This window comes from Peromyscus maniculatus, chromosome 7, assembly GCF_049852395.1.
Source record: "Peromyscus maniculatus bairdii isolate BWxNUB_F1_BW_parent chromosome 7, HU_Pman_BW_mat_3.1, whole genome shotgun sequence".
In the NCBI taxonomy this organism is placed as follows: domain Eukaryota; kingdom Metazoa; phylum Chordata; class Mammalia; order Rodentia; family Cricetidae; genus Peromyscus; species Peromyscus maniculatus.
This window is the reverse complement of record NC_134858.1, coordinates 41,892,865-41,916,796: the sequence shown is the minus strand read 5'-3', so window position 1 is coordinate 41,916,796 and position 23,932 is coordinate 41,892,865. Positions and strand designations below refer to the sequence as shown.

Sequence of the window (23,932 nt, the reverse complement as noted above, 5' to 3'; positions counted from 1 at the left end):
TGAGACAGAATGAATGAAATCTAGATGGGGTATGAATGAACGCAAGGATGCAAGCCTCAGCTACCGGAGTTCCTAGCCCAGACTCCCAAGGCATCTCTCACTTCTTCACCCTCTGCTCAGCCCGTGGCTGGCTACATGACGGGCTACTCCATGAGCAATGGCTGACAGAGGAGAATGAAGCCTGAGCTTTGTTGTCAAATGTCATCTGAGCATGTAAGCAAAAGTCAAAAATGAAGAGCTACGACTGTGCCACCCCACGCATGGGCAGCCTTGAAGACACCAGTGAGGGAAGCTGGCAGTAAACATGATCGTTCATTTTATATGGAAAGAGAAGCGGCCTAAGGTCAGACCAGGCAGAGGTTCGTGGGCAGTCGTAAATGACTTGATGTCTCTTGAGAGAACAAGTGACAACAGAAGACTGGGGACAGAGAAGTCTGGGGGAGGGGTGTGTGTATGACAAAGCACACACCACAAAGCAGGAAAAAATGACTTGGCCAGTTAATGTCAGCTGGCTCTGCCTGGGGCCGTCTCAATACTGGAACATTGAGGCTTATGAAGGAACCGTGTCGACAGTGGTGGAGCTGTATCTGGGCACAGTAGTGTGGTCTCTTACTCATCAACTCCACCATAGCCCCTGCCATCAGTGAAAGAGTCCCCGTGCCGAGCCCTGAGTTGGTGTCATCCTGGAGCAAACGAACCCGTCTGTCCTTAGCACATGGAGCATCTTTCCAGGCCAAGGCTGGAAAAGCCTTGTCATTGATGTTGTCCTTGTTGCAGCCATTGGTTTGAGATGGGATCTTACTCAGTACCCCAGAATAAAACTCGGACTCACTTCAGACTTGTGGCACTCCTCCTGCCTCAGTCTCACAAGTGCTGAAACTGTAGCCGTCAGCCACCACACCCTGGTTCAGGGTTTGACTTTCTGGCATGCAGTACCTCAGCTAGACCTGCCATCTAAGCATTCCTGTATTATCTGATCCATCGCCATTGTACCTTATACAGCACCACAACTGTAAACATCGCAGCTCCGATGGAAAAGTATCCTGCAAGTCAAGTCGGGAGCCAAGGGTTACCACAAAGTCACTGTGAGCACAGCAGCTTACAGTTCTGCTCCAGGGAAAGGTTTCCCCAATGTAACAACTCTGCCTCGGCAGAGGAGGGTTTCCCCAGGGGAGGGTTTCCCAGTGAAGTTGTTACAGCTCTGCTCAGGACCCCACCCCACCCCACCCCCACCTACCCCACCCCCACCCCCGAGTGTAACAACTCTGCTCTGCTAGGGGAAGGTTTCCCCAGCGAAAGTGTTACAGTTCTGCTCTGTTCTGCTCCAGTCCTGCTCTGCTTTGTTAGGATCCTGCTGAGACAAAAGTTGTTACTTCTCTCCTCTGGTGAAAATGTGACACCGTACAAGAAATCTCACTCAAGGGATTTATTGGGAAGGAAGAATACAGGAGGGTGGCTGCCTTGGATGAGAAACAGCAGCAAACTGAACAGGGTACAGACCTTATGTAGGATTCCTTGGGGGTGGGTGGAGCTTTCCAGGGTGGCTTGAGATTGGTGGATTTTTGGTGATCTAATTTTGGGGCAGGCTCAGGGATTGGTGACATTTTGTGGTCAGGGATTGGTGGGATTCTGTGCTCAGGGATTGGTGGGATTCTGCAGCCTGACTCTGTAGCAAGCTCAGGGATTGGTGTGATTTCAAGCCCTGGGCTTGGTATCAAGTCAGGGTTGGGGTGTTTTTCCTTGGCCCTTTTCACCCTATAACAACCAGACACCCTTGACCAAAAAAAAGCATGTCCGTGGACAGATTGTAAGCATTGCAGCTAGGATAGAAAGGTATCCTGGCAGTCTGGAGCCAAGAAATATCACAAAGTCACTGTAAGCACAGCAGCTTAACCGTCTGCTCCCCGGAAAGGTCTCCCCAGTGCAACAACTCTGCTCGGCCAGGGGAAGGTTTCCCCAGGGGAAGGTTTCCCCAGGGGAAAGTGTTACAGTTCTGCTCAGCTCTGAGCTGCTCATGTTCTGGTGAAAAGTTGTTAGTTCTCTGCACCGCTCCATTCTGGAGAAAGAAGATCTCACCCAAACCTCGTTCAAGAAATTTATTAGGAAGGAAGAATCCAGGAAGGTGGCCGCCTCTGCCATGATGGAAAAAGGAAGCAGCAAACTGAACAGGCACAGGGCTTATATAGGGCTTCTTAGGGGTTTTTTCCAGGGTGAAGATTTTCAGGGTGGGAGTTGGTCAGATTTCAATGCCTGAGTTTCCACAAACTGAGACATTAGCTGGATTTTGTGCTCAGGAATTGGTTGGTTTTGTGCTCAGGGATTGATTTTTTTTTGTATTGAGTTGGTCAGGAGCAGAGTGTGGTTCTTTGGCTTCAGGGCCAAAGTGTTTCCTTCAGTGGCCCTGGTTTCAGGGTCAGGGTGTGTTTCGTTGGCTGGCCCCTTTACCCTGCACAGATGAACATGGGTCCCACTGGTCCTATCATATGCCATATCACTCTAAAGCTGCCAGCTTGATGGATCAAGCAAGCATCCTCTGCTCCTCACCTCCAAACCCCTATCCAAGGCTCAGGGAACGTTGCAGAAGAATGGGCAGGAAGAACGTAAGAGCTGGAGGGTGGGAGGAGAGCTGTGAACCGCTGTCTTCTGGAATGGCATGACTGATGTGCAGGTCAGCTCAAAGCAGCTGTGGTTACCTGCGTGAGAGCTGCACAAGATCAGGCCAGTCAAAATCCCAACGTGGAGGAGTGGGATTCCAGAGGCCCCTCTCCTAGTTAAGGAGCTATTGACAGTTAGTGGCTGCTGAGAGAGGAAGACTCACTTTTCTTTGGGGTGTGCCTGCCGGGAGGTTGGCCTTGCCCCAGTGGGTGGCCTTACACTCACTCATACACTTGCTCACACATGATTAGGACTTATTGGGCTCAAAGGACCAATAATAATAATAATAATAATAACAACAACAACAACATGAAGTCCTGAGCAGGTTAGTGGGCCCCAGGAGCTTGGGGAGGCAGTAGAAGTAGATAGAACAAAAACACGTTGAATACGTGTTTGAAATTTTCAAAGAGAAAATATTTTTTTTTTAAGAAAACATCTTGTTGGAGAGATGTGTGGTAATTTGAATGTAATTGGCCTCCACAATCTCGTAGGGAGTGGCAGTATTAGGTGTGGTCCTGTTGAAGTAGGTGTGACCTTGTTGGAGGAAGTGTGGTACTGTGGGGGTGGGCTTTGAGGTCTCCTATGCTCAAGATATTGCCCAGGGTCACAGTCCATTTCCTGTTGCCTTCTGATCAAGATGTAACCATCACCACGTCTGCCTGCATGCCGCCATGCTCCCTGCTATAATGGACTGAGCCTCTGAAACTGTAAGTGAGCCACACCAATTAAATGGTTTCCTTATAAGAGTTGCCATGGTCATGGTGTCTCTTCACAGCAATAGAAACCCTAACTGAGACAAAACATCTTGTTGGAGAGATGGCTCAGAGGTTAAGAGCACTTGATGCTCATGAGGAGGGCCGGAGTTCAGTTCCCAGCACCCACATGGCAGCTCACAACAGTCTGGAACTCCAGTTTCAAGGATCTGATGCCCTGTTCTGGCTTCCTTGGGTACTGCACACACATGCACTGGCATGCATGCTAGCAAAACAATCACGTATATAAAATAAATCTTTTTTCAAAAGAAAGAGATCAACCAGGACCCTGAAAAGGCTGCTTGAGGGTGCGGCAAAGCGGAAACATGGAGCAGTGCAGCAGTGAGCTGTGTGGACCTGGGTGACACCGTCCTGGAACCCCCTTCAGGACCGCTTACACCCCCAGCTGAGAGGATTAATGGCCCCTGAGAGTCACAGCAGCCCAGCCACAGGTACCACCCCAGGAGAACCCGCTGCCTCACCCAAGTCCACACTCCTCCTAGGAACAGCTTATGTTCACACTGGGTGATGTGCCCTTCGCCTTATTCAAAACGACACTGGGCTCCTATGGAGAGAACACCGTGCAGTTGACTGAGGCTGCCTCTCTGAAGTCGACCTTCTCTCTCCTTCATTCGGCTTCCCTCCCTGCCCTGCAGGTGTCCTGCATTCCCATGAGCCACCTGCGCACAGATCTCCACCTCAAGGCTTGTTTCCCAGGGAACTCAAAGGACGGCAGTGCACATTTAGAGATATGAAGATAAGCCCAGAGGGAAGGGGTCCGTTATCATGGCCCCACCCCTCGGGGAAAGGCAGAGGGGTTGGGGGGGGGGATGGTGCTCTGTTTTATAGGCCTCCTGTGCGCCTCATTGTTTTCAATATGCACGTGTATTACTTCCATAATTAAACCTTTTCATATAAAAATCTTAAAGAATCAGGTTGGGGAGATGGCTCAGTAGAAAAAAGGAACCTGCCACCAAGCCTCACAACGTAAGTTCAACTCCCCCAGGACCCAGGGAACGTCGAGGAAGAGCGGTCAGAAAGAATGTAGGAGCCACAGATAGGGAGGTGTGCTGTGAGATGCTGGGTTCTGGGCTCCACGCGGCCACTGCACTCATGAACTCACTGCAGCTCTGGTTACCTGCACAAGGCAAAGCCAGCAAGGTCAGACGGCATCCCAACAGGCAGCGTTAATCAGACTCAGTGAGTTACAGGGGCCGACAAAGCGGGGAGAGGTGAATTGGAGGTGTCTGAAGGGAGCAGAAGGGGGAAATCGAGGTGGACATGATCAAGACAGATTGATTGTATGCATGTATGAAACTGTCAAAGAATGAATAAAAGGACATCTTTTTGGGAAAAGGAGCAAGAGCCAGAGAGTGAGACAGCAAAGTGGTAAGGGGGGGATCCTGACTGAGAAAGAAAACTCAGCATCAACCTCTGTCCTCCACAAGCACCTCCACACATGTCCCCACACTCAAACTCACACACACACACACACACACACACACACACACACACACACACGAAAAGAATTTTTAAAGAAACTGATACTATTACTTATCTGGGGCAGGCGGTGGACAAAAATAACGTAAGGGTAGGAAAACAGGGAGGAGAGCTGTGAAATGCTGTCCTCTGGCCCTGGCCCAGCCCACGCAGTCATGACCTTATACTGCAGTAGCTGTGGCTGCCAGCACTTGATCTACATGTGACCGGGCCTATCAACAATCATGGACTGGGGAGGTACTTATGGGGCCCTCAGCCTTCCCGCTGAACAGTGGGCTGCTGGTGGATTCTGGAAGAGGGGCCGTTGTTTTCCTTAGTCCTGTACCAACTGAGGAGCTCATCAGGCTCCAGTGGACTGCTCCAAACCTACTGTCACACCGTGATAATCCTGGTTAAACTCAGCAGATAGCATTAAAAAAAAAAAAAGCCAGAGAGATACCTCAACAGATAAACTTTTTTGTGGTTAAAAACCTAAAGACCTGAATTGAAACCTGGGACTCACATGGTGGAAAGAGAGGACTAAGTCCCTCAAGTTGTCCTCTGACTTCCACACACATTGTGGCGTGCATATGCCCACCCACATACACATACAACAGATAAATAAGTAAATAGATAAGGTAAAAATAAATTAATAAAGAACATGAATGTAGGAAGACTTGTTGAGAAAGGGAAATCAATAATCAGAAGGCATGTTGTCCATGTATGAAACTATCAACGAGCAGACTCAATAAAAGCTTGTTTTCAAAGAAAGAGATCATTGTTTATAACTCAGAAAGCGCCTTTGCTAGATTTTAAATAATAATAATAGCAGCTACCTTAGTGGGTGTATGAGCAAAGCCCTTAACATGATGTCAGGGCGCAGAAAGGAAGCTGTGCGGGTACTCATGTTCAGTACCGGCTCAGCATGCGCCATGAAGGGCCAGGAAGAGCTGTATGGCAAAATCCTGTCTCGAAGAAAGAAAGAAAAACAAAGGCCCTCACAGGTCTTGTTACTAAGATGGCTCCATCCTGCTGCTCAGAGCCAAGGGCACCATAAAAGAAGACAGAGTCTGAGCGTTTCCACGTCTTCCTGCCTCAGCTGGTGGGGTTATGCGTAAGGAAGGCGCCCTCAGTGTGGAGACTCTTTGCACAGGGCACACACATAGGCGTTTTTCACAGAACCCAGAGGACGTGCCAGAGTCCCCTCGCTCATCCTCGTGGCGAGGCTGCGAGGCCCAGATTTCCTCAGACAACCGAGGCGGATCGGGGCTTCTGCCTGGAACATTTCGAACATTGCCAAGTGACGTGGAGCAGCAGGCGGGCCCCGCGGCCCTTCTACACTTCCTGTGTGGGGTCCCAGACACCTGCCTCCCCTGCCTGCTTCTGGTGCTTCTTCAGAAATGGTGAGTCTCTCCTGGTAAAGCGCCCTGCTTTCCATCCTGTGATTGCAAGCAGTGACCCGGCGTCTTTACAGGCAGCCAGCACGCTGAGAACTTCCTCTGGCTTCCTTTTCAGAAGTAATGAGCAGGCTGTCTCCGCCATCTTGGTAGATCGTGCGTTCTGAGAAGGATGCAGTGGAACGCTTTCTGCAGAATACTGCTCCTCGGCCTCCTCCTAGGTGAGTAGGCGGGAATGAAGAAGGGTGGCGCTTTTCCCGGCCATTGCAAGGCTCACAGCCTTGCCTGGGGCGGTTGGTGCTTCACGGACTAAAAGGTTCAAGGAACTGCTGGTGATTGCCGTTGGGGGGGGACGAGGGCTGGAGGGGGAAAAAAATGTGGCCCAGGTGCCCTGGAGATGGTTCAGGAGACAGGCAAAGGAAACCAGTTGGGTTGATCATATCCACTGAGGGAAGGGGTCTGTCTGTCATCGAGAATGAACCCATCTGTCTGTAAAGGAAGGAGCAGGGGTAGTAGCCCCGCTTGGTTTGGGGGAGAGGTGGGGGCTAGACCCGGGCCCTGCCCTGCTTAGTGTCTTTGAGGCAAACCCTTTGTGATTTCCGGTCTTTTGAAAGTGACCATGAGATTCCAATTAGTGTAGTCCTTTTTCTGAAGCAAGGTGGGATGTAGGTTGATAAACAGCTGAGCGCTCTCATGTGAGAGATAAATAGTGGGAGGGCGGGCACAAAAGCCGTTTGCAAAGTGTGTGTGCACTGCGTGAAGAAGACCTTAGGCGGGTTAACCCATTTGATTCTTACTTCTTCCTTGGAAGAAAGGTGGTCCAGCCCCTGACATAGAGATGAAGTTGTCACTGCAGGATTGAATAGTTATTCAATGATAAGTAGTCAGTAAACCCAGCAGCTGATCTGGGAAAACAGGGATGTCTGTCTATGAGGCCTGTGCTCGGAAGGGTTGCACTTTGTGAGCCAAGATGGCTCATGAGAGTTTTACGCCAAAGACCTAGAAAATACTGTGTTGCCAGAGCTGGGCTCCTCTCTCAGAGCCACAGCCATTGTGGCTCCATTTCCTGCTTCACCTTGGGTTTCTCAAGCATGAGTACACACACACACATCTTCACTGGGGGTGCTGGGTGAGGTGGCTGGCTGCTGCTAACACAGAGGCTCATGATGCAGTCTAGGCTGGCTCTTCTTAAACTCAACATCCTTCTGCCTTAGCCTCTCGAGTTCTGGGATTACCAGCTTGCGCCATCATCTCCCTCAACATTCCATGTTTCTAAAAAGCTTTTATGTTTATTAATCTGTGACTGGTTCAGTGAACACACTTTAAGTCTCAAGGGGCAGAATATGACTCTTGCACGGAACAGCCAGGCCTTTTCTTAGAGGTCTATGGTATAAATTATTGTACTCTCTGTTAAATTAAAAAGATGATAGCTATAGATAGATAGATAGATAGATAGATAGATAGATAGATAGATAGATAAAAACACATAAATTAAAAAAGAAAAGAGGAAAGCCTCCGAGAAGGTTCAGTGGGTGAAGGTGTCTCCCACCAAGTCTGACAACCTGGGTTTCATCCCTAGGTCCCACATGTGAAAGGCGAGAACTAATTCTTATAGGCTGCCCTCTGACCTCCACACATGTGCCGTAACATGCATATGCTCACATACCTACACACAAAATAAGTAAATGTAAACCAATATAATAAAAAGAAGAATAAAGAGAAAAGGGGGAATGTAAGGAGACTACTAAAGACTTAAGCACCCTAGTAACACGCCTTGTCTGCTCTGGGGATGGGAGAACACCTCACCCTACACAGAGGCTGTTCATAAACAAAACGCTCAGGCAGTGCAGGGGAAACTGGTCACCGTAACAGACCCAAGTCAGTGTTGAGCGAGGGGACCCAGGAGAGCCCGGATGTACAGGCTCTAGCTGAGGAGTAGTCGGATTTCAAATAGTGCCACCCTTGTCTCAAGCAGAAAACAAATGGAAAATGTGAGCTGTCCGGCTCTCAGGAGCCAGAGGCAGAAAGAGTCCCAACACCTGAGGCCGCCAAGGGCTTGTTTTTCTTCTGAAGTCGGAGAACAGTTTTCACAGTGGAGAGTCGGCTGCCATGCTCATTTGCGGTCTCCTGGGCCACCCAGAAAGGAGCCTCAGCGTGCTCGACTTCTGCTTGTCAGGGCCGCACACCTGTGTCTCAGGCTGGTTGTCTCATTGTTCAGTGTCCTCCCGAATTGACTGGGAACCCCTGCCCAATACCCTGCAATAAACATCCTGTCCTGGTGTACAGAAACGGCTGATCTGAGGTGGGGTGGAAAGGACTTTAGGTGCCAGTGACAGGAAGACAGGAACACAACTTTTTTTGTTTAGCATTTCAGGCATTCACAGCCCTTACTAACTCATTTTTTTTTTATTGTTTGTTTTCTAGTTGGCACTCGGCAGGATGGTAAGATATGATTCCTTTCTTTGCTATGAAATCATGCCAGTATTCTTGGTTCAGCCGTCACACTAAATAACAATGTTCCAGTCTATAACTGATGGGCGATGTATACAACAGTAGACCCATGTGATTATAATGGGACTGGGTTACTGTATACACACAGAAAGCTGTGTGTACATACACAGATATGTACCATTGTGTTGTGATTGCCTGTTCAGTGTGTTTACATGCTGCAGAGGTTTGTAGGCTAGGCACAACACTCTACAGTATATAGTCTAGGTGAACAGTGGGCACAACACTCTACAGTATATAGTCTAGCTGAACAGTGGGCACAGCACTCTACAGTATATAGTCTAGCTGAACAATGGGCACAACACTCTACAGTATATAGTCTAGGTGAACAGTGGGCACAACACTCTACAGTATATAGTCTAGCTGAACAGTGGGCACAGCACTCTACAGTATATAGTCTAGCTGAACAATGGGCACAACACTCTACAGTATATAGTCTAGGTGAACAGTGGGCACAACACTCTACAGTATATAGTCTAGGTGAACAATGGGCACAGCACTCTACAGTATATAGTCTAGGTGAACAGTGGGCACAGCACTCTACAGTATATAGTCTAGCTGAACAGTGATCACAACACTCTACAGTATATAGTCTAGGTGAACAGTGATCACAACACTCTACAGTATATAGTCTAGGTGAACAGTGATCACAACACTCTACAGTATATAGTCTAGGTGAACAGTGATCACAACACTCTACAGTATATAGTCTAGGTGAACAATGATCACAACATGCTACACTATAGCCTCGTTGAGGAGTGGTCTCTGCTGTCCTGGTTTGTGTACATGTGTGCTATGACATTCATTCAGTGACCAAGTCACTTAGGAATGCATTTCTCAGAATTAGCTGTGTTCAGAGTGCAATTTTCTCAAGGCTTCCTTCCCATAGACAAACCGCGGGCAACAGCGAAAGAGATTTTTCTCCTCCCTTGCCTCATAGATGTACCCCAGTTTAGGGAACAAAGACTGCAGAAAATGATGAACAACTTAAAACAGTTGAACAGTTTACAGTAGAGCTGGGAAGGTGACTCAGTTGGTAAAATGTTTGCCTGACAAGAATGAGGACCTGAGTTAGAGTCCCAAAACACACATTAAAAAGCCAAGCATGCTGGGCGGTGGTGGCGCACGCCTTTAATCCCAGCACTCGGGAGGCAGAGACAGGCGGATCTCTGTGAGTTCGAGGCCAGCCTGGTGTACAGAGCGAGATCCAGGACAGGCACCAAAACTACACAGAGAAACCTTGTCTCGACAAACAAACAAACAAACAAACAAAAAGCTAAGCACAGTCCAAGCCCTGGGAAGGCAGAGACAGGAGGACCCCTGGGGTTTATTGTCCAGTCAGCCTAGCCAAGTCATCAAGCTCCAGGTTCAGTGAGACACCTTGTCTCAAAAGCAATGAGATGGAGAGCTATGGCAGAAGGCACCCAATGTCTGCCTCTAGACACACACACACACACACACACACACACACACACACACACACACACACTCACACACACACACACACACTCACACACACACACACACACACACACACAAGAACACTAACATACACACATACACAAAAAGTTAAAAGTACCAATGGTTTTCATTTTTCTGCTTTTCCTATTTGATATGGGGTTGGGAGAGGTTGGCCAGAATGCATGTATAGGGTGACCCTGGTTAAGTTTTGGAGTGGCATTTGGGTGCACATTCCTAATCATGGGCTTGGATAGTCTGAATGGGGGTGTCTATGTGTGCACTAGCGGGAACTTTACTTTCTCAGAGCAGTTGAGTCAAGACTGTCCCAATGCTGTTTAGTCAGCGCCTCCAAACTGAGAGAAGCAACACTGTATTCAAAAGCAACAACTGTGCCAGGCTCCATACCCTTCAGTGTATAGCCAGTGTCCATGGCAGCCGTTTCGTGCACAGCCAACAGATACAGAATGCAGAATGTAAGACTCAAACAGCTTGTCATACACAGCCAAAGAAACTTCAAGTCCGGTTGTGCTCTTAAGACTGAGGGGAGGGTCCTCACCCATGGGAGCAGGCTGGATCTTAGTCGCTAAGACTATAACTAACAGCTCTTATTGCTTCCTTTTCAGATCCCGAGAACTCTGGTAAGAGGATTCACTCTACACAGCCTCTTCTCAGAGGTTGAACAAACTGATCAGATGACGCCATGGGAGTCGTAGTAACAATGGGAACCGGAACTAGTACAGGGAGACTGGGGTCATCTGTCTGAGATGTGGCTACTAGCTTCCATGTCTGCTTAGAGCTATGCAGGGATGCTTCCCTGGGCTCGGGAAAGGCGCACAGGTGGTTGTGGGACCCTCCATTGTTTTTTGTGTGAGCCGTAAGTTCCTTGAAGGCCGAAGCAGAATTTCATTTACCTGTCCTTGGTGCCTGGCCCATAGTGGGTGCTCAATGAAGTGTGTTTGAGTGAATAGATGAACAGAATGTTAATGTTTTGCTAGTTCTTTGTCCTCAAGAAGCCAGTTGTCTTTAAGAGACTCAAATAGCTGATGCTACAGTGTACTGCATGCGATGGGTGTGTGCAAAGAAAACATGAAGCATGAAAAGAATGGCAAACTCCGCAAAGTGTAGCTGAGGAAGGCTGGGGGGCTGGTTCCTGAGCTGAGTTTTCAAAGGGTTTCACTTGTACTTTAGCACAGAGGATGCTTGAGGCAGAGGAGACAAAATCTAACCCTGAGACTTGTTTAAATCCTGATTCAGTTCCCTAGTTGGGTGTTAATGGATAACTTCTTAATACCTCTGCTATGTGATCAGTGTGTGTAAAATGGAAACAACCTGTAGCGGTGATGTGTAGACTTCATGATTGATTCATTTAAGACGCTCACAACAGTACCTGCCCGTCAGAAGCCAGTAGGTGGCATTTAGCTAGCTGTTCCATAGAAACTCATTGTTTTTAGAGAGTAAACGTGGAAGGTTTGGGGTGGAGGTAGAGCCATGGCTCGGCAGTTAAGACCACTTGCTGTTCTTTCAGAGAACCAAAGTTCAGTTCCCAGCACCCAGTTCCAGGGAATCCGGCCTTCTCTTCTGGCCTCTGTGAGCACCCACACGTATATGTGCATACTAACAAGCAAACATACACATAGAGTTTCTTTTAAATCTTTTTAAAAGGGATTAAATGAGTATGGTGGCACGCACCTTTAATCCCAGCACTCTGGAGGCAGAGGCAGATGGAGCTCTGTGAGTTGGAAGCCAGCCTGGTCTACATAGCAAGTTTCAGGTCAGCCAAGGCTACATACATAGTGAGACCCTGCCTCAGGGAGAGAGAGGTTGGGGAGATATATATCTTGGAAAGTAGACACAGACAGACCTGGCCAGTACTTGAATAGAAGAATAAATGTTAAAGTTTGTTGAGCATATATGTTCTAGCTGTTGACCTGAATTGGGGGAGAAAGGCTTAGAAACAAACAGTCTAATCAATGAGGGATAAACAATTTATAGGAAACTCAATTTCTTAACCATTGTGAAATGCCATGGATATGTGTAAGAATGGATGTGTACAAACTCTTCGTGAACACATCTGTCTCTAAACATGGACATCCAGCCCCTGTAAATCAACATTCTGATGTTGAATTCAGACCAATAATGTTGTAAGCAATTTTTTACATGTTTTCAGACAAACCTCCTAAACACAGTATAATGTCTGTTTACTTTTAGTTTATCTTATTTATGATTTCTGATTCACATAAACTTTCTAGGAGACATCAACGGTAAAAAAATTATTAAGTCAAAGCAGCCCTCTGTTACGATTATACTCAGCTCCCGGCTGCTGCCTGGGGAGCAGGTCACATGAAGTCCCAGCCAGATGTCTGGTGAGCAGCTGGGTCAGAGCTCAGCGGTTTTCTATGGTAGCAGGATCGCAGGAAGAAAGGGCGGGAAGAAGGCAGCATCTTTCACAAGCATCTGCTATGTGCATCCACTTTTACCTTCAGGATCCTTTTGATTCTTTCAAATACCCTCTGAAGTGGCCATTTTATCTCCATTTCCCTGATGAAGAGGCTTGAGTCTGGGAGCCCTGGTGCATGCCTGTAATCCCAGCACTCAAGAAACTGAGGCAGGAAGGTTGGAAGTGTGAGGCCAGACCAGGTGACCTAGCAAGGCTTCGTCTTAAATAATAAAGACTTTTAAGAAAGAGGAACACTGGGGCTCGGAGAAGTTAAGGACTTGTTCCTGCTCATACAGCCTGGTCATCTGTGTCTTTCCCCGGGGACACCTGTGTCTCAGCACTAGCCACCACCATTTTCTCCCTTCCAGCTCAGATTCTGTCCTGTCAGGGCTCTGGCATATCCCAGTAGCATCCAGAATGCAGCCACAAGTCTTCAAGAAGGGCCACCAGCCCACCTCTTAGGGCAACGATGTCTGTTATAGGGAGTGTGGGTTTTATGAGCGGATTTCTGTCACCCCCAGCTGTGGCTCCTCCCTCCAACCAAACAACAGAGAGTTCCTTATCCTTATACTCAGAGATAATCTAAAGCCAAGTCACTCCTTACAGAAAGAGCCAGCATCCTCTTAATGTGTGCAGAGAGTCTTGGGTCACTCAGAGGCGATACGGAGGAAAGTGTGTTGAGTAGGACATTTGATCTTGATTACAAGCAGCTCCATTAGCTTTAAGGGAGAACATCAGAGGCTGAGGATGTGGCTTAGTTGGCAGAGTGCCTGCCTGGCATGCACCAAGCCCTGGATTCAATCCCCAGCACCACATTAACAGTCCATGGCGGTGTGTACCTAGAATCCCAGAGCTCAGGAGTTAGAGGCAGGAGGATCAGAAGTTGAAGATCACCCTCAACTTCATAACAAATTATGTGGCCAGCCTTGACTGCACAAGACTTGTCTCAAAACAAAAAGAGAAAAATCATGTGAAATATATAGGCCAAGAGTCAGTCATTCAAATGCGTGGAGGTCTTTATCACTAGGACCCTGTGACAGCTAGCCCTAAGATGATTCTGGCTGAATGAGGAGAACAGCCCAAGAGTTTTCTGTCCTTTGACTAACACTCCAGTGTCTATAGTTCTGGCTTGGGAGCACATGTGCCCGTATTTTGAATTTGAAGTATCTGGATTATGCACGAGCATATTTCGGGGACTTAATTCAGACCTCACCTCTAGGTTTTACAGGTCTTGGGGTGTTGGTACTTACAACTGCTAGAATATTTTTATCTTAAATGGAAGTGTAAACCAGGATTATTTTCTTACTCTTCTTTCCTTTTTTTTTTCTTTGCAGATAATGAGGCACAAAAATGTGAGTCTACAGTGCTTTATTTATGCCCCGTCAGAAGACATAGGCAGTGGGTGGAGGGCATGAGACAGATTGAGAGAGGACAGCACCAAGAACTGAGAGCCTCCTATTATGTTCCCAGTGTCTGTTTTAGAAAAATATCAAATGAGGACTTTTGTGGGCTTTTCTTTACTTCTGACTTTCCCGTTCCAGCTCCCATGTGACTGCCTCCACTCTGAAGCCACCTTCCAGAGGGTTCTCTGCCCCTCCATCAATACACACACACACACACACACACACACACACACACACACACACACACACACACACACACCCTCTCCCAATTTATCTAGTCAGGATACCTCCCTCTGCCAAGCAAACCTCAACCCCAGTGATAAAAATCTCCTGTACCTGGCTGCCTCTTACAGTGCCAACTTGCCATTTGTGAAATTACCTTGTATTTCCCTTCCAACCTCCTTCCCTTTTCCCCTTTTCCACAGATTATAAAGTCTCCATCTCAGGAACCAGGGTAGAACTGACATGCCCTCTAGAGAATGAAGTCGTTACTTGGAAGAAAAATGATAAAACAATACCTAATGAGAATAATAAGCTTCTGGTGCTGGAGGACTTTTCGGAAGTCCAGGACAGTGACTACTATGCCTGCCAAGCAGAAACCTCATCAAACGCTTACCTCTACCTGAAAGCAAGAGGTAACTCGGGCTCCTCTCCAAACAGCTTTCTCAAGAACCCCCCAAGCCTGCCACAGTCCCTGTCATCCTAAATCTCCTCCTGCCCTCCGTCCCTGGCTCCCGGGGGCCACACAGTATCAGTATTTTCTGAAAAACAGATTAAACAGTGGCCTGGGATTGTCTGGGTAACTTCAATTCGTACCAGGTATAAAATAGCAAGTTCCCTCAGAGGCAGGCTTGGGTCACTTGCCTTGTAACATACTCAGAATCAAGGTTCACCAGCACCAGAGACACATTTCATTAGGAGGACTTGCAAAGAGACTCAATGCCACTACCTAAAAGTCCTAAACCAAGGCACCACAATAGAAAATAATAAGAGCTGCATTTATCTAGTACTGTTTTTGGTCTGGGGTGGGGGTGGGGGGGTTGTTGTTCATTGTTTTGGTTTTGTTGTTGTTGTTTATACTTGTTTGTTTTTGTTTTTCTGAGACAGGGTTTCTCTGTGTTGCCCTGGCTGTCCTGGAACTCACTCTGTAGACCAGGCTAGCCTTGTACTCACAGAGATCGACCTGCCTCTGCCTCCCGGGTGCTGAGATTAAAGGCAGGTGCTATCACTACCCAGCTAAGTAGTGTATTTCTAATCCCAACACGTGCCTCAATTATCCAAGGGCCAGGGGCACACTAGGCAAGCTCTATACCACTGAACTCTGCCCCCAAGGTCCATACCATGGGATTCTTTCCTGCTATCCCCACATCAGCCATATAGGTTAAGCACATTTTTTAATTCCCATTTAGTTGATGAGAAAACAAAGTGGGCTAAAAATCCCCACAACTGGTGAGTGATGGAGCTGAGACTGTTTGTCTCCAGAGCCGCTGACTGTGATCAGCCATGTTGCCTGTCGTTCTCACTGGACACTTTTGCCGCCAGGACTCTGATGCCGGCAGGCATGCAGGTGTTAAAGGAAGACTTGTCTTCTTCCTTTGTTTCTTCCTCTTCTCCCAAGGCCAGCTGTTTTCCTTTTGGGGTCACGTCTCTCTCTCCCCCACCCCTGCCTCCTGCAGTGTGTGAGAACTGCATGGAGGTGGACCTGACAGCAGTGGCCATCATCATCGTCATTGACGTCTGCATCACCCTGGGCTTGCTGATGGTGGTTTATTACTGGAGCAAGAATAGGAAGGCCAAGGCCAAGCCCGTGACCCGAGGAACTGGTGCTGCGGGCAGGCCCCGAGGTAAAGCCATAGAGCTGGGTCAGGGGAGATTGGGCCTGGAACCAGGATGGCCAAGTCTACAGCAGATTCCAAACAGCTTCTCTAGCACATTCTCTGTGATACCAAGGTCCCTTCAGAGGGCTCCCGATTCAAGATCATTACTCCCTTCCACCCTAAAAAAAAAAAAAAACTCTAAAAACCAACGCTGACCAACCACTGCGGTGGGCTTCCTCAGATGCCCAGCAGTACTCTGCAGGAAGCAGATTCGACCTCCAAACTGTGGGCAGAGAGATCTCAGGATGTTAGTCCCCACCTCTTCTTCTCCCTTCCTCCTGCAGAAAGAATGGGAGGACCTGAGCGAGAGCAAAGTCACAAATGAAGAGACCCGTGTGGAGGCCTTAGGGATGGGGTGAAGGAAAGAAAAAAAAAAAAGAAGGGTTGCTGGATGGGAAAGGGAGATTAGAAGAAAGGACAGAGAGGATTGCCCTCCCTTAGGGTGGCTCCCCTGGCAGCCATCTTTACTGCAGGACTGGTGTTCAGCTTGGAAACGATGTTTTCCCCCTCCCGCCTCTGCAGGGCAAAACAAGGAGCGGCCACCACCTGTTCCCAACCCAGACTATGAGGTAATGGGATAGAGTGGGTGGGAAGTTGGAGGGGCTCCTTCTGGAGAGAAGGAGACTGCATGGGACTGCCCATCTCATCCGCCGGACACTTCAAGCTGCTCATCGGGTCTCCCAGGACAGGCTACCCGTGTGTCTTCTCTGCCTTCTTCACGTTATAACAGGACTATCTCAAAGGCTGGCTTGGCTTCCACAACCATGTAGAGGCAGGGGACCAGAGGAAGGGAGATCCGGCTTTTTCTCTCACTTGTTGGTTGACTGAGATTCTATGCAAATGCTAACCTGATAGATAAGAAGGGTGTTCCAGCAGCATGCCAGTGCAGTCAACCAGTCATCAAAATAGGGCAGTGCTTGATTAGTAAATAGCCCCTAGTTTTCCTCCATCATGCACACTCACACACACACACACACATACACACACACACACACACACACACACACACACACACACACACACCACATGCATGCACAGTCGGGCACCACAGCTCCCCTCCCACCAGGCTGCCATTTGATTTCCCAACCGAAGAGTCAATACCTGGCACCAGGCCTGCCTTCATTGTGACCATGCACTAAGAATTATTAAAGATTTTCTCTATCACACTGGACAAATTGAACAAAATCTGAGCATCAAGAATGGGGGGTCTAGCGTTCCCTCGGTAACTCCAGCTAACCTTGACAAAAGTGCTAGAGGCAAATCTTTCCAGTCTCCCTTGCTAGGTTAGGGAAGCTGAGGCTTCCAGAAGGAGGTAGCTGGCTCAAATCTGTGCCAAGTCACAACTGGACTCCTCCTGACTCCAAGCCCAGAGGTCTCACCCTGAACTGCAGCCAACTCTCCAATGCCTTTCTTCCTTCATAGCTCCTTCCTCCCACCCTCCTAACCACCTTCCTGTTCCACCCTTAGCCCATCCGCAAAGGCCAGCGGGACCTGTATTCTGGCCTGAACCAGAGAGCAGTCTGACAGATGGGAGAGACACTGGCCCCCATGGACCCAGATCCAGCCCCCTGAGCACCGTGCTGTTCCTTGTCCTCTGGACACATTGTGGACCCCACAGGATTGATCTTCAGTCTTCTGGTGAACACACCTCCTGGAACCTTGCCTCTGCTTCCTCTCCTGCCGCCTCTGCTAGTATCCAGTACTAGAATGTTGCTGCCTCAATATCCTCTGAAACATCATGAATGGTCGGGCCCTCAGCCAGCCATCTTGTCGGGATGCTTATTCCAGCCACTCACTCCCTGCCAGCTCCTTCCCTCTGCACAGATGTTATCTTTGCTGTCAATCTCCCCCCCCCTTCCCTGCACATAAATTGGCCCTCTTCCCCAGCCCTTTCCTATAGCTTTCTGTTTTCCCACCTCTGTGTTTCACACCCTTCCCTGGGGATGGGCTCAGTGATCATTGGCAGAGGTCCTGGCCCGGCACCTGCCTCGAGTTCCTCTCCACGTTTCATCTTAAATCCTTGGATAGTCATCTGCATCTCCGTGAATAGACCAGACTCCTCTCTGCTAATGGAAAAGCAATAAAGTGTATTGGCTAGAAAAGTTACTGTCTCTTTTTTTCTGGAAGGTCCTCAGAAGCAGCCTGTGTCCTAAGGCAATTCAGCCTCTCCCCAGGGACTCAGTGCAGCCTTTGCCTATTGGAGGGGGTGGGCACTAGCAGCCCTCACATGCATCAAATCATCAAAGGTGCTGAGTGACGGGTGGTCCCTGATGGAGTGGTCGGTCCATAAAATGAATGAGACAGACGGACCCGAAAGGCAGGTGATGGTACCAGAAAGGAAGGGAGGGAGCAGAGGGGGTTGGGACTGAGACAAGGCTTCCACCAGCTGCCAAGAAACTGCTGAACAGAACAGAGGAAAGTGGAAAAAAGCCTCACAGTGCAGCTCGCTCCTGCCTGGGAGGTAGCTGCCTGGAGCCCCAGATGTGGTGGTTATGCAGCAGGATGTGGGTTGTGCTGGGAGTGAGGGCGAGAGAGATACAGTGGCGACCAGAAACCAGACATGGGAGGCCATCGGTGAGAGGGTTTGGTTCTCTGTCTCCCACACACTCAACTTGCAGGAGAGAGGAATCCAGAGCCCAAGCAAGCTGTCCTAAGCCAACTCAAACCAGCAGGCTCTCTTCTGTCCCTTTCTGCCCTCAGACACATCCCTGCGACATACTGTTCACGCTCAGCCTCAGACTTGTGGCTACAGCTACTATTTGTTGGTCTCTACTGATATGTCACTTTTTTCTCTCTGGGCATCAAGTTTATGTTAAAAGGAGCCTTGGGGATTTTGCCCATCACCAATGGCTATTAAGCAGGCTGGCTCAGAGATGGCAGATTTGTCCAGCATATATTTGATTGTGTCCAGTCATGGACATTCATAGCTCAGCATGGCATAAGCATTAGCAGTTGATGTTTACTGAGTATTTACTATGCTCCACAAATTGTTATTAGCCCTGTATGTGTTATCTCCCTTAATCCTCATAGAGACTCCACAAGATAGACAGATATTTTCATCTTCCATCTACATGGGCTCAGAGAGGTTAGGTCATCTGTCCTCACACTCACAGAGATCCTCGTGCCTCGGCCTCCCAAGTGCTGGGATTAAAAGTGTGCACTGCCAGCCAGGTGATGGTGGTGCAAGCCTTTAGTCCCAGCACTCAGGAGGCACAGGAAGATGGATCTCGTGAGTTTGAGGCTAGCCTGGTCTACAGAGTGAATTCCAGGATAGCTAGCACAGAGGATTACACAGAAAACCCTGTCTTGAAAAACAAAGGCAAAAACAAACAAAAAAAAGTGTGTCCTGCTTCTAACTCCAGCTCTCTGACACCTACCCACTATGACTGTGACCACGAGCAATGCTCTCTCTCCTACTATATGTCTCTGGAAAGACAGAAGAGATGGAGATGGAGCTGAAATCCAGAATCCACTTTCTACCTGGGGTAGAGGCAAAGTATTATAGGATGGAGGCAGATGCTGTGTCAAGGAAGACAGGAGCTTTTTATTCTGGAGCCTGCAAGATGGCCCAGCAGGTAAAGGTGATTGCCACCAAGCCTGAAGACCTGAGTTTGATCCCCAGGACCTAAAAGGTAGAAGGAGAAAACCAACTTACATAAATTGTCCTCTCACTGTTAATCTCAATGGGTGAGAAAAAGATCACTGCCACAATTTTTGAGCCAAATTTAAAGCAAGCGTTATTAAATACTGACCAGGTCTGTGGATACTGGCCAGGTCTATACCCAGGATTATACAGCCCCAAATTACATTAGTCAGGGGCTTATAAAGACAAAACCCATAAGGATACATACTTCCCAACTTCATCTAATCAAGGGCAAGCATACGTCCTGACATACTTCCTGCTTATGTACCTCTTGCCTACATGTCATCAAGCATATAGTATGCAGTTGGGGCAGCCAAGCTTGTTTACAGAAGCAAAAACACAGGGCTTGTTATCTTACATGAACAACATCCCCCAGAATTCCAGGAAGTCATCTGTCCTTGGGCAAGAGGGGCTCACAGGCTAGAGGCACTTTTGCTTTATAGATCTCTTAAGCAGAGTCATTTAAACTTAAAGCATAACATGAGCCCTCACATCCCATGCTTGAGTTGTATCCTGAGTCAAATCCCTGACTCTGTGGTAGGTACCTGTTCATATTAGGATCTAGTAACCATCAGTTTAATGGCACCCAGATGGGGATTTACATATCTAGTTGTCTTAGGTAGGGTTTCTATTACTACAAAGAGACACCATGACCACTGCAACTCTCATTAAAGAAAACATTTAATTGGGGCTCATTTACACTTCAGGGGTTTAGTCCATTATCATCATGGTGGGAATCATGGCAGCATGCAGGCAGACATGAGGCTAGAGGAGGAGCTGAGGGATCTACATCTTGATCCACAGGCAACAGGAAGTGAACTATATACCACACTGAACATAGCTTGAGCAAAGGAGACCTCAAAGCCCACCTCCACATTGACACACTTCCTCCAACAAGGCCACACCTCCTGACAGTGCCACTCCATTTTCTTTCAAACCGCCACACTAGTTAAGGCATTAATGAAGCAAGATTATTAATAATTAGCAGAAACAGGAGAGCCAAGGGATCTTATGCAATGGCTGACCTCAGAGTTACTATCTAGGAGAAACCTGAAAATGAGAATAGAAACCAGTCATTTATCTCATCTTGGGTCATTTTTTGTCAGTAATTTTTTTTATTCAGTACAGCCTGATTACCTCTAATGATTCCCAAGTGGTTCATGTAGAAACAACATTTTTTTTTGTTAAGGCCATACAATAACCTCCTTATTTTACATAGAGCAGGTATCATATTGTGGGACCTATCATATTGTGGGACTGTTTCACCTAATTAAGGTACCTGTTGATAGATCTGGGTCTATTTGGTTTTAACAGGTACCTTTCCTGGTATGCCATTAGGCACTATAGGTAGCCATTTTGTCCCTATGCCAGGGAGTTTCCTTTTGAACAAACACTCTAGCCTTTTATAGAGGATAAGGGAGACATACTCTCTTCTGTAACTACTTCCTGCTGATTAGGACATCATTGCCAGGGCCCAGGAAGCCTGGAATGTTGGTCAAAGGCTGGGAGGGGATTCAGGCAATGGAGCAATCATCAGAGAAGCATCTGGTTCACTGACCCAGCTGAAGAGACAGGGAGCAACCATATTGGCTATACTGGTTCACATAGTCCAAGGCTCATAGCCATTTGGAGTAGTTTGTAGTCCACAGCTGATTCCTGGATGGTGTCTGTCAGCTGAGTGGAAATCTGATGGGACAGATATAGAGTAGGGACAGAAGTTTCCTACTGTTCATAATCTGTACTAAAATCCACATTGTAGGAAAAAACAGCTAACAGGTGTCTGTAAAACAGCTAGAGTAGACTCATGCCTTCAAGTCATAGCAAAGACTACAGCTTTGGGTTAAGAAACATCAACATTCTTTTCTCTGTCCAGGGGACTAGATGTATAGATTGAACAGAGATGCTTTTAGCCTGAGGAGAAATACATTTACATTTATAGTTAGAAGACAACCAAAGGAAATTTAAAATCCTGAGCTTGTGACTGATGATGGCAATCAGTGCTTTACAAGCTTATCAGAACTCCATTGATCAACGTTAAAACTCTGAACTTTTGAGATCTCAGTATAACAGTAGCACAGGGAGAAGAAAAGAAATCTGAAACATTTCTCATTTTTTTCATATACCTTAAATCACTTTCTTAGACCTTCAAAACTTATTTAAGCTTGAAATCTTTCTTTCTGCCTAATCATTTACCATGAGGGCAATAATTGCAAAGCAAGTTCTTTTATATAAAGGAATAATAAAAAGTTACATCTGATTGCCGGGCGGTGGTGGTGCACACCTGTAATCCCAGCACTCGGGAGGCAGAGGCAGGTGGATCTCTGGGAGTTCAAGGCCAGCCTGGGCTATAGAGCTAGGCCAGGCCAGGTTCCAAAGCTACAGAGAAACCCTGTCTCAAAATACCAAAAAAAAAAAAAAAAAGTTACATCTGGCAGGGCAGTTGTGGTGCACGCCTTTAATTCCAGCACTTGAGAGGCAGAGGCAGCCGGATCTCTGTGAATTCGAGACCAGCCTGGTCTACAGAGCAAGGTCCAGGGCAGCCAAGGCTACACTAAGAAACCGTCTTGAAAAACAAACAAAAGAGAGTTACAGCTGAAACCTGGTTATCCTTTACTATGAAACCTGGTAGCAGGCAAACCCGGGAGTTCTAAAGAGAGCAAGACCTGACTTTTATATATGGAATGAACTAACAAGGTAGCTGCAGCCTTGAGGGAGGAGCTGGTTGCCTGTTGCTGCCAAACTGACAATACTACAGTTAGCCACCAACGCCATCAGAGATCTGAGAAGGATAAATTACAGCAGAGAGTATGGCACCTGTATCCATTAAAATGACAGAGACTTACAAGCTACCTGGACGATTACCCTAGTAGGCTTCCATAGTCTCGATAGCTTCGTTGGGGGACAGAAGCTAGTCTTTGGCTAGCACATAGAACAGCATTATATATTCAGCTGCTGGCACAGGACAGCATGGGCCTTCAGCTGCCAGACACAGAATGTCTGAGAGATTTTCCTGTGGATGAGGAACTTGGGGGAAATTGTCCTACCTTGGCTTAGGCAGAGTAGGGTAGTCAACCGAATGCTGTCCACAGTTTGTGCAGGGCCCTGGAAACAGGTGAGGCATGGGGCAGTTTCGTCCAGTGGTTAGTGTCACCACAATCCAGGTCTGTGCCCCATCTGTCTTCCTTGGAGATCTTAGGGTCACTGCTAGGACCTAGCATTTCTGTCCACCACAGGAAGCTTTTTCCATTAAACATTTTAGATGCCACATTCAGCAGATCTCTGAAGAGTGTGAGGACCATTAAGTATTTTAAACAAACTTTCCTTGTTTTTAGTTGTTTGCTTTAGGCTTAACCTTGAAAACATATATAGGAGGCTAATGCAATTAATTACATTAGTACTTAGCGTGACTACAAATATAGTTCTGAATACATGAAAGAATTTGATCATTTATAAGGTGACTGAGTATTAACTTACATGTCTTAATCATCTCTAATAGTTTATAGTAAGTTAATAGCTTTTGTAACTAGATCTGCATTTTTATCCTGGTTAGGTTTAGCCTTAAAAAATAATAATTTTTTAATTGAAGCTCTCTAGTATCAAAATAAAACTTTAAATCATAAATATAGTCAATAAAGAGACTGGCAACTTTACTTTCCTGGTCCTTTCATGATGTGCCATTACAGAATATCACAGTTTCTTATATGATTCAGTTTATCAAAGTATCTGAAGCTTAACAAAGTTAGCAAAGACAAGGAGGCTAGACACACTTTCTTAAGTCAGTCTCTATTAGCTAAGGAGAGACATTCCATAGGTCTTTGACAGGCTGCTTAGGTCTGTCTTGCTGCATCATAAGATAGGAATACCCCAGCTTCTGGTGTTTAGTGTTTGGTGCTCATAGCTATGAACCTCTCTTTAGCCTTTTATTTACTTATTTTTTAAGACTACACATCAATAAATACATCATAATATAAAATTTTATAAGCTTAAAATGTCCCATAGCCCTAAAATTTAAAGTAAATATCCAATTTTTAAAATTTAAACTTTTTTAAAATTCTAAAATATCTGTAGAAGGAATTTTAAAAGTTCTTATTAACAAAATCAAACCCGGAGCCAGGTATTGAGGTAAACACTGGAAGATCATAGAACAAGCCACAGCTAACCTCACCTGGTCAAGTTCTCAGCTGGTCTTGTTTCCTCAGACTGGAAGCTTCTGTGTCCTCATCCCAATGGCTCTCAGCTGAACTGTGCTGCTAAAAAGCCTGAAGCTTAACCAGCCACATGCTTAACCAGCCAAATGCTTCTAGTTTCTGGTCCTCACGC

At 47.1% G+C, this 23,932-nt stretch overlaps 1 protein-coding gene across 1 annotated transcript; it reads left to right on the top strand.

Moving 5' to 3' along the window:
- Nucleotides 1-6,150: 6,150 nt before the first annotated feature.
- On the top strand, nucleotides 6,151-18,071 carry Cd3e (CD3 epsilon subunit of T-cell receptor complex). The gene is made up of 9 exons (XM_016008133.3): nucleotides 6,151-6,289; nucleotides 6,402-6,504; nucleotides 8,708-8,725; nucleotides 10,876-10,890; nucleotides 14,024-14,041; nucleotides 14,518-14,727; nucleotides 15,769-15,936; nucleotides 16,492-16,538; nucleotides 17,437-18,071. The coding sequence occupies exons 2-9, from the start codon at nucleotides 6,456-6,458 to the stop codon at nucleotides 17,491-17,493; spliced, it is 582 nt and encodes a 193-aa protein (XP_015863619.1). The 5' UTR covers nucleotides 6,151-6,289; nucleotides 6,402-6,455; the 3' UTR covers nucleotides 17,494-18,071.
- The last annotated feature ends 5,861 nt before the right edge of the window (nucleotides 18,072-23,932 follow it).